This window comes from Camelina sativa, chromosome 5 (genome assembly GCF_030686135.1).
Source record: "Camelina sativa cultivar CO46 ecotype springtype chromosome 5, ASM3068613v1".
Classification (NCBI taxonomy): domain Eukaryota; kingdom Viridiplantae; phylum Streptophyta; class Magnoliopsida; order Brassicales; family Brassicaceae; genus Camelina; species Camelina sativa.
Window position 1 is genome coordinate 1,287,534 of NC_141884.1, and position 10,150 is coordinate 1,297,683.

The window sequence follows — 10,150 nt, forward strand, 5'->3', positions numbered from 1 at the left end:
CTCTCACGAAAAGGAGTTGAGCTTAGAGAAGGCTAAAGGTTGAAACCAACTGATACATACAAGAGCAGCGCCCTGTCTCCCAAAGAACACTCCAAACCGAAGTTGGTCCTATCTCTACCCTTCATCAGAAACTTCATCTCAAACTTTTTACACTTAGTCTTAGGAAGAGTTCACTTCTTTTCATTCTAGCGGATTGGGAGATCTTTATTATCACTATGGTTCGTTTTCTTTCCTTCTAGGGACTCTAGACATCTTAAGTATTTTTTTTATTTTTTTTCTTTTCTTTTCTTTGTCTAATCTTTTTATTTTATGCCCAGAACAATAACTCTTTTTACTTTGCTCACCCCAAATCCTTTACTAGACTTGTAAACTATGTAAACACATCCCCCTCCTAAAGACTTTCCACTTCTTTACTTTCTGCACAAATCCATACCCAATACCCAAAATTCGAGTTCTCACCTAGTCCTACTAGTCCGGATAACGCGAACTAGAACTACACAGGATCCTACTCTTGTCGGTTAGAACCTAACACTTTCTAACAAGCTCAACTCGGAAAAGGCCTGACACTCAAGAAAACAATTGGCTTGAAAGAACGGTTGGTTAAGGGTGCGGGGAACTGTTCCAAAGATGGGAATCAGCTACTTGGATTGACAAGGGTGGTAAAAATGTGAAAGACAATCCAAGTATGTGTATGGTATCCATGAGTTCAACTTCAATGCATCACATGATAATTGCAAGTCAAGATTAGGTTCAGGTAGATAGGGAATGATATCAATTCAAAACATGCTTCAATTTTACATTTTCAAGTTCAATCAATAAGCATCAAAGAACTAATAACAAGGGCCTTGATCCTATCCTATTGAATCCAGCATGCTAACAAGGTTACAATCATCATCAACCCCTATGCTAAATGCAACAACCCTACATGCACAACACTAGACTCAATCCTAAAATGCGAATGCAAACTACATGAACACTCTGTTTTTGTGGAGATTTTCGATTTTTTTTATGTTTTTTTTTTTTGTTTTTTTTTTTTATGCAATAGATATGATGCAAACTCAAATATGATATGGTGTAAAAATTAAAATAAGAATCACAGAAACACAACATCAGATACATCATCTCAAACCCTCCCCCAAACTTAAATTACACAGTCTCCCGTGTAAGAAAAATTTGCAGGAGGATTTAAGAATCACAACAGAAACAATGCAGGATGAAATGGTATGTACAAATGGAGGGTCGGAGTACCTCAGTAGTAGAAGAAGGAGTCTGAGCTCGCCCAAGGACTTGGTGTGTGAAACTGACTCTGCCCTTCGCCTTGTGCAGGATCCGCGGTGTGACATCAGCCGGTTGGTCGACTTGCTGCTCAACAGCTTGCGTGTTCTGATATATGTTCGGCTGCTCGTCACACTGCATGTCGTCGACTCTGGACTCACCATGGTCCGAGACTAATACTACCACATCCGTAGGCTGATAATCGTCTTGCTGCTCAACTTGTTGCTCAACCTCTTGCTCAGCTTGAGCTGCAGAACGACGCGCTGATCGACGACTTGAGGAGGCTCTTGAACCACGCGAACCGTGTCCTTTTCTCTCCCTAGATTCATGTGACGAGTGGCGTGAAGGGACGGGAGAAGGTTGGCGCTGCCGTGGCACATATGAGGATTGACGTGCTGGAGATGGAATCGGAGAAGGTGTTCGCTCTAGGTTCGCAGAAGGGCGTCCTGGCATTGGTCTGGTATCCTCGGGGATAGACCTAGGGACCGCGGTTGTGGAAGTGGAACAGCTAAACTTACGCATGAAGTTCATGACAGTCTTGGTGAAACGGCTCACCGTTTTGTCTCTGGCTTTCCCCCATTGTTGAAGCAGGTTGAGTCTGTGATGAGCTGCTCTGACCCCCTTTGACATTCTCGGATCCGAGTACTCCTCTGGGCGATATTCCGCTGTGTCCTCTTCCATTGGCTCGGCGCACGTTTCCCCTTCAGCGTCAGAATTGTATAAGAGATCCGTGGGAGGGATGAACTCGATATGCTCTCCCCTAAAATTGAAGTCAACTCGACGCAAGGGAGGAGTAATCTCGAGGGACCGACCGCAGGATGCACAAACTTGTAGATCAACCGTCCCTGTCTCAGACCCGCTCCAGAGTGCGCAACTGTCGCAGGTTGTTGATGTCAATCCAACGTGGTGGGTGCGGCTCAGAGTTTAGGGGAACACCAGCAGCCTCAAGGAACCAAGTCACTACGCCTCCCATGCACATCACTCCAGGAGTGCTGTTGTTGCTGACTCGCGATACCCAATTCTTGTATGTCATCATGTAGTTGATAAGGTAGAGGGAGACGGAAGTGTTGGATATGTCACCTTGCAGCGCGGTGCAATCCATGGCAGTGAATGAGAGTCCCTTAATCGCCAGATCGATCATCTCAAGCTCGCCATTTGTCATGTACCCCTTAATCTCTTTGGCGTAAAATGCATTGGTGACCGCCTTTTGGAAGTAGCGCAACACTGGGCTTCGCACGTTCAGCGCTTTTGTCTTCGATGAAGTGAATGAGGGCGTGCCCCCAATCGTTGCCCAGAGTGCGGACATCTCATCCCGATCAAACTGCGGCGTAGTCCCCGTTCCGCTGGGAAATCCAAACATCTCTTCAACGGTTCTGAAGGTGAGATTGTAGAACTGGCCGTGAACGCGAAATGTAATGTAGCCCAGACCTCCATCAGACATCATTCCCGGCTCATCCGCATACATGTGCGTCTCCAGAGTACAAAGGAACTGAATTGTCTCCTCCCTATATCCGTTTTTGGGTGCATAGTCTCGACATGGGATATCTTGTTCCAGCGAACTCCACCTGCTGGAACAACTCATAGTATTCCTTGGGAGTTAGTTTCGTCTCAGCGCTCCTCCGTTTTACAGATTTCCTGGGAGCTTGTTCGGAGCGCAACTTAGGTTCCTCCTGTTCGTAATCACTTCCCTCCTCTCTTGAGTTTGAAGCTTGCGCCGGTCTCTTCCCGCGACTCTTGCTTTTAGTAAACGGATTTGCTGGTCTGCTTGACCCCGCTGCTTGGCCTGAACCCCCAACAACCTCGTCAACCATGTTCTTCATTTCCATGAAACGCCTCGCCATGGATTCGGGGGATGAACGTTCTCCAGCAACACAACCGTATGCTTCTCTTGCTTCTCTCATCTCGTGTATAAGCTCTGTACTTTTTCTGTTTCTCTGAAACATGTAAACTCAAAATTAAGCGTTAATAGGTTAGTGAGCCAATAACAAAACTAATTACCGAGTTGAAAATGAAGAGTGCTAAGAGAGAGATAACCGATCGATTCGTGCGCGGGTCGTGGCTCGATTGAGAGCTTGAGGGACTGCTCGAATCGTGCGTGGAGGAGAGAATCGAGCGTGGCTCGATTGAAGACGTTCGACCGTGGCTCGATTGATGGTATGAGGACGGCTCGATTGATATGTGCGAACGGTTCAGGCGTGTCGATGTGCGGTAGCTCGAGCAAGGGTCTGCAGCGAGAACGACGGGTTGAGCAGGATTCCAAGAGCGTTGTGCGGTGGTTGCTCGAGCGGAGTTGAACGGTGGATGGCGGACGCGGCTCGATTGACGCTCTCTGGACACAGCTCGATTGTGATGTGCAGCTTTGCCGGAGCAGGTGAAGACAACGGCTCGATTGGTGCTTCTCGGACACGGCTCGATTGACGGTATGTGGATGTGACGCGATGCTTCACGGAATGGGGAATCGAGCAGTGTTGTTGAAGCTGGTCTCGGATGGAACAATGGCTTCGAGTCGGTGATGAACAAGAGGAATGAGGATGTTCGTCGAATCGAGTCAATCTTGATAACGTCAGGCGAGTGGGGCTGAAAGGCGAGAGCTCTAGCAGCGTGGAAGCTTGTGTGGTTGAGTGTGATGTGCAGCGACGGCGAGGGGAGAAATTTGGGAGGAGGGGTTGCAGGAAAAAGATATGATAATGGTGAAGGTGAAGGTGAGCGTAAGTGAAGAAGAGAAAGGAGAGTTAATTTAAAGAAGAGGAAAGTTGTAAGAGTGAGGAGAGGTGGTGGGTGATGGGACAGAAAGTTTGGGTGTTTGGTGTGAGGGAACAAGAGAGGGGGAAGTGAGGTGATGGGAGATGATTAGAGGTTCACGTGGGAGGGGAAACCAACAAAGTGGGTCGATATATTTCTTTGTTTTGTTTTGTTTTGTTTTTTTTTTTTTTTTTTTTTTTTTTTTTTTTTTTTTTGAATCACTCCCTCTCCTTTTCACTCTGCTTTTCTCTGTATCCTCTATCTTTGTTGCAACCACTCCCTTCTGTAGATTCCTGAACACAGAAAACCAAAAACAAAAATTAAAAACACAAGGATCCTAAAAATATTTACAGTGATACCTTTGGGACTTCCTCCCAAGTGAGCTTGTTTAAAGTCCCTAGCTTGACTTTTCAGCTTTTTAGGCTTTTGGGGGTTCATAGAGGAGCACAGAAAACCCCTTTGGTCGGACTTGGTCAGCTAAATATTTCTTAACTCTCTGACCATTTACAGTGAATTCACTACCATCTTTGTTCAGGAGAGTGATGGCTCCGAATGCATAACTTCTTTGATGTCAAAAGGTCCAGACCACTTAGACTTAAGCTTTCCAGGAAATAACTTAAGTTTGGAGTTGAAAAGCAAAACTTGATCCCCAGCCTTGAGATCCTTGACAATAATCTTCTTGTCATGAAAATTCTTTGTCCTTTCCTTGTAAATCTTAGAGCTCTCATAAGCATCAAGTCGTATTTCTTCCAGCTCATGGATGTCTAGAGTTCTCTTAGCTTGAGCTGTGTCAATGTCCAAGTTCAACAACTTAATAGCCCAAAGCGCCTTGTACTCAACTTCTACAGGGAGATGACATGCTTTACCATAAACCAGCTGAAATGGTGTTCTGCCTATTGGCGTCTTGAATGCTGTTCTGTACGCCCAGAGAGTCTCGTCCAGCTTCACAGACCAATCTTTCTTCGAAACTCCAACAATTCTTGATAAGATACCCTTGATCTGTTTGTTCGAAACTTCAACCTGACCGCTGGTCTGAGGGTGATACGCAGTAGACACTTTGTGCTTGACCCCATACTTTCTCAGCATGCTCTCAAAAACTTTGTTGACGAAGTGAGTTCCACCATCACTGATCACCGCTCTAGGTATCCCATACCTTGGAAAGATTATACTTTTGAACAGCTTCAGAACAACCTTGTGATCATTGGTGGGGCTGGCTATGGCTTCGACCCACTTAGAAACGTAATCAACTGCCACCAAAATATAGACATTCCCATTAGATGGGGGTTGAATGGTCCCATGAAGTCTATCCCCCAAACGTCAAATATTTCCACTTCCAGGATCGGATTTTGAGGCATCTCGTTTCTCCTTGTTGTGATGTTGCCCATCCTCTGACAAGCGTCACACTTGGTGATGAAGTTGTGAGCGTCTTTGAACAAGGTTGGCCACCAGAGACCTGCTTGGAGAACCTTCTGAGCTGTCTTAAATGTGGCAAAATGACCTCCATAGACGGACCCGTGACAATGCTCAAGCACTCCCTGCACTTCCCCTTCTACTATGCACCTCCTGAACAGACCGTCAGAACCTCTCTTGTATAGATAGGGTTCATCCCATAAGTAGTGGTTGACCTCTCTGAAAAACTTCTTTTTCCTGTAAGGATCCATGTCATCAGGAACTTCTCCACAGACCTTGTAATTCACGAAGTCAGCATACCATGGCGCAATATCTGAAGTGACCGCCATACAGTTGATTTTTAGGTTCTCAACCCCGGTGTCATGCATCTGCTCACAAACCTGGGCGACCAGAAGTTGTTCCTCAGGCATCGAGTCATCTATTGGAACAGCATCTTCTATCCTCATTCTTGACAAGTGGTCTGCAACTCCATTTTCTATTCCTTTCTTGTCGACTATCTCCATGTCAAACTCTTGGAGAAGCAGGATCCATCTCAGCAGTCTCGGTTTGGTATCCTTCTTCGAGTATATGTGTCTCAGAGCGGCATGATCGGTATACACAATGACCTTCGAACCTACAAGATAACTCCTGAATTTCTCGAATGCAAACACAACTGCCAGGAGTTCCTTCTCCGTGGTAGCATACCTTCCCTGGGCCTCGTCCAAGGTGCGACTGGCGTAGTAGATGACATGAAGCTTCTTGTCAATTCGCTGTCCCAGAACTGCTCCAACTGCGAAGTCTGAAGCATCACACATGATCTCAAAAGGATGATCCCAATTAGGAGCTTGCACTATGGGTGCTGAAACCAAGGCTTCCTTGATCTTGCTGAAGGCTTCCAAACATGCTGCATCAAATTCGAACTCAACCTCCTTGCACAGCAACCTTGTCAAAGGTCTTGCAATTTTTGAGAAGTCCTTGATGAATCTCCTGTAAAACCCAGCATGTCCCAGAAAACTCCTGATGTCCTTCACTGTCTTAGGCGGTTGAAGCTGAACCATGACCTCAATCTTAGCTTTGTCAACCTCAATCCCTTTCTCAGAAATTTTGTGTCCCAGAACAATCCCTTCTTCAACCATGAAATGGCACTTCTCCCAGTTCAGCACCAGGTTCGTCTCCTCACATCGCGTCAATACCCTGCACAAATTTAACAAACAGGAGGAGAAAGTGGAACCGTATACAGAGAAGTCGTCCATAAACACTTCCACTGACTCCTCAATTAAATCCGAGAAAATTGAAGTCATGCACCTCTGAAAGGTGGCAGGAGCATTGCACAAACCAAATGGCATGCGTCTGTAGGCAAAAGTGCCATAGGGACAAGTAAAGGTTGTCTTTTCCTGATCATTTGGGTGAATAGGGATTTGGAAGAATCCACTATACCCATCAAGGAAACAATAATAGGGATGACTAGCTAGTCTTTCCAACATTTGATCAATGAAAGGCAAAGGAAAATGATCTTTCCTAGATACAGCATTCAACTTCCTATAATCTATACACATCCTATGTCCTGTGATGGTTCTAGTTGGGATTAACTCATTTTTGTCGTTTTTGATCACAGTTATGCCTCCCTTCTTAGGTACACAGTGCACTGGAGATACCCAAGTACTATCAGAGATAGGATAGATAACTCCAGCATCAAGCAGTTTTAGGATTTCTTTCTTTACTACTTCTTTCAGATTAGGGTTCAATCTTCTTTGGGGTTCAATACTAGCATAAGACTCATTTTCAAGATTGATCCTATGTGTGCAAAGACTAGGTGAGATTCCTTTGATATCATCTAAAGAATAACCTATGGCCTTTCTAAACTTTTTTAGCTCAGTTACTAGCAATCCCAATTCATCATCACTCAACCTAGCATTCACTATGACAGGATAAGTAGAATTGGTTCCCAGAAAAACGTACCTGAGTCCGGAAGGGAGAGTTTTGAGTTCTACCTTCGGAGCTTTCAGTTCCGACCAGTCGTCAGCACGGGAGTCTGGAATGATCGCGGTCGAGTGGGAGATGTCACGTTCTGAACTCTCTGTCTCAACTGCACGTACCTCCTTTGCGTCAGATAGCTGCTCGAATTCCTCTGATCCATCCGTTTCTCTGTGGGCATCTAGCATATTCTTGTAACAAGTGGTCTCCCCATGCAGGAACCCTTCTTCTCCATCCTTGGTTAGAGCAGTTTTGAGATGATTCTCCTCAGCTAGTTCCTCCAACAGCTCATCAGCCAACTTATCCATCTCTTCAATATAGAAGACTTGTCCTCCTATTGTTGGCTTCTTCAAAGTATCCTTGATATCAAACTTCATGATGAAGTCATCGCCCAGATTAAGATCAATCTTGCCATTTCTGACATCAATGATGGCTCCAGCAGTCGCTAGGAACGGTCTTCCTAAAATCAGAGGATCTTTAGGTTCTTCATCCATCTCCAGAACCACGAAGTCAGTTGGTACTTCCACGTCTCTGATCCTGACAGGTAAGTCCTCTAAGATACCATGTGGAAGTCTCACTGATCTATCTGCAAGGATGAGGGAGATGTCGCATCCCTTAAACCTTGTGAAACCCAACCTCTTAGCCACAGAGAATGGCATCAGATTCACTGAAGCGCCAAGATCACATAAGCACCTCTCAAAAGACATGGGCCCAATGGAGCAGGGAAGAGTGAATGATCCAGGATCTTTGAGCTTCTTGGGTACAACCTTCTTCTGGATGATTGCACTGCACTCAAGACTTAGTACCACTATGCCTTGAACTTCTTTTGATCTCTCCATCACTAAGTCCTTGAGGAATTTCTGGTAGTGAGGAACAAGTGCGAATGCATCTAGCAATGGCATTCTCAACTCAATCTCCTTGACTTGCTTTTCGAACAAGGCTTTGTACTTCTCAGTAAGCTGCTTCTTGAACCTCACTGGAAATGGTAGAGGAGGCTTGTACGGTGGAGGGATGAACCTCGCAGGTCTGTCTTCAGGAACAGCAGGCTCCTTAACAGCTTCAGGCTCGGATTGCTTCACTGGCTCGATTGGATCTTTGACTGCCTCGACGGGGTTCTCCATCTGAGTGTCATCCTGACCAAAATCCTCCCCATCTAATTCCGCACTGTCCTCAGTGACGTCTGGAACTCCTTGCCTGGGAGGCAATGTTTTCCCACTTCTCAGCGTAATGGCATTGGCAAACTCCTTGGGGTTCTGAACAGCTTTACCTGGGAATTGGCCAGGCTTTGGTGCAGAAGTAGAAGCCGATTGGCCCTCCATGTACCTTATCTTCGAATTCAGAGTTTCGAATTTGACGTTCAGATCATTGTAGGAACATTCCATCCTCTGACTTAGGTCAGCGAACTTCTTCGCAGTATCCATGGAACCGCTAGCTTGCCCCTGAAGAATTTGTTGCATCATCTGCTTCAGTTCTTGATCTGGGGTTGGTGTAGGCTGAACTGGTTGAGGGCGGAATCCTGGCGGTGGTCCCGAGGGAGCTTGGTAACCCTGCTGGAACTGTTGTTTTGGAGCGAATCCCGGATTGTAAGGCACAAAAGGTTTTTGTTGCCCTTGCTGTTGTTGTTGAGGAGGGTACACCTGATCTTGTGGATTAGCAACATTGGTACTTCGGTAAGACAAATTGGGATTCGTCTTGTAGGGGTTGTAACCTTTGTTGTAGCCACCCTGATTCTGAACATAGCTGATCTCTTCACTCTGCTCACCCTCCCCATCTGGAACTTGGAAAGGGTCGTCCTCAGAGACGAAGTGGACGCTCCTCTGCTGGCTCAGCAAGATACGGTCAAGCTTCTCATTTACATTCTTGAGGTCCTTTTTGTACTTCTCTTTAGACCCAGCGTCGCCGCGAAATGTGCGGTTATAATCCTCGTTGTAGTTGCCGTCGGACTGAGCGAGATTCTCCACCAGTTGCCAACCTTCATCGACGTCCTTGTTCAGGAAGTTACCGTTAGAAGCGATGTCAAGCAGCATACGTATTTTGGGAAGGACACCACGGTAGAGAGTACTCAGTAATGACTCGTTGCTGAAACCATGGTGTGGGCACTGGCTGTGGTAACCCTTGAAACGCTCCCATGCTTCATAGAATGATTCTGAGCTCTTCTGAGTGAAGCTGGAAATCTCATTCCTGAGACGTGCTGTTCGAGAGTTGGAGAAAAACTTGGCCAAGAATGCCTTCTTGCAGCCATCCCAGGTGGTGATTGATCCCTTGGGAAGGTTTTTCTCCCATTGATGAGCCTTGTCTCCCAGGGAGAATGGGAAGAGGCGCAACTTGTAACCGTCCTCACTCACGCCGTTGATCTTGGTGAGACCACAAAGACGGTCGAACTCGTCCAAGTGGTCGAGTGGATCCTCCATAGGCAACCCGTGAAACTTGTTTCCTTGGATCATGGTGATCAGACCACTTTTGATCTCAAAGTTGTTGTTCGGCACTGCGGGAGGGACGATTCCAGCACGCTGAGTATGAGTGTTCGGGGCATCCCCAGCACCAATGTTTCGCGGTCCCTGATGTGGTTCATGCTGTTGTTCCATAGTGACTTGTGCGGGATGATCAGTGGGTTGACGAGCCTGTCGTGGGCGTTGCAACCGATTGATTTCGTCAATAACAGGAACGAGATTTTGATGCCCTCTTGATCTGGTGTGCATGCAAGGTTGCAATCAACAGGTATCTGAGATGCAAAGCAAACAAGCAGACAACCAAAACAAGTTAGTACTCA

The 10,150-nt window shown here is 46.2% G+C and overlaps 1 protein-coding gene and 1 non-coding gene across 2 annotated transcripts; one reads left to right on the forward strand and one right to left on the reverse strand.

The window, feature by feature from the left end:
* Positions 1-4,235: 4,235 nt before the first annotated feature.
* On the reverse strand, positions 4,236-5,795 carry LOC147943162 (uncharacterized). Its single transcript, XM_087452077.1, has 3 exons — positions 5,703-5,795; positions 4,660-5,049; positions 4,236-4,310 (listed from the first exon to the last, which is right to left on the reverse strand). Exons 1-3 carry the CDS (start codon positions 5,793-5,795, stop codon positions 4,236-4,238), a joined length of 558 nt encoding a protein of 185 aa, XP_087308203.1.
* A 3,667-nt stretch (positions 5,796-9,462) lies between these two features.
* LOC147943163 (small nucleolar RNA R71) lies at positions 9,463-9,569 on the forward strand. Its single transcript, XR_015558622.1, has one exon. It is a non-coding gene; the product is annotated as a small nucleolar RNA R71 (small nucleolar RNA).
* Positions 9,570-10,150: the final 581 nt, after the last annotated feature.

What these genes read in the sequence shown, in the direction of transcription:
- LOC147943162 (XM_087452077.1), bottom strand. Translation starts at nt 5,795, where the DNA reads ATGCATGACACCGGGGTTGAGAACCTAAAAATCAACTGTATGGCGGTC. An exon ending in CTGACTTCGTGAATTACAAG is followed by an intron (nt 5,050 to 5,702) that starts GTCTGTGGAGAA and finishes TATCACCCTCAG; the next exon opens with ACCAGCGGTCAGGTTGAAGT. An exon ending in ATCTCAAGGCTGGGGATCAA is followed by an intron (nt 4,311 to 4,659) that starts GTTTTGCTTTTC and finishes TTCTGTGTTCAG; the next exon opens with GAATCTACAGAAGGGAGTGG.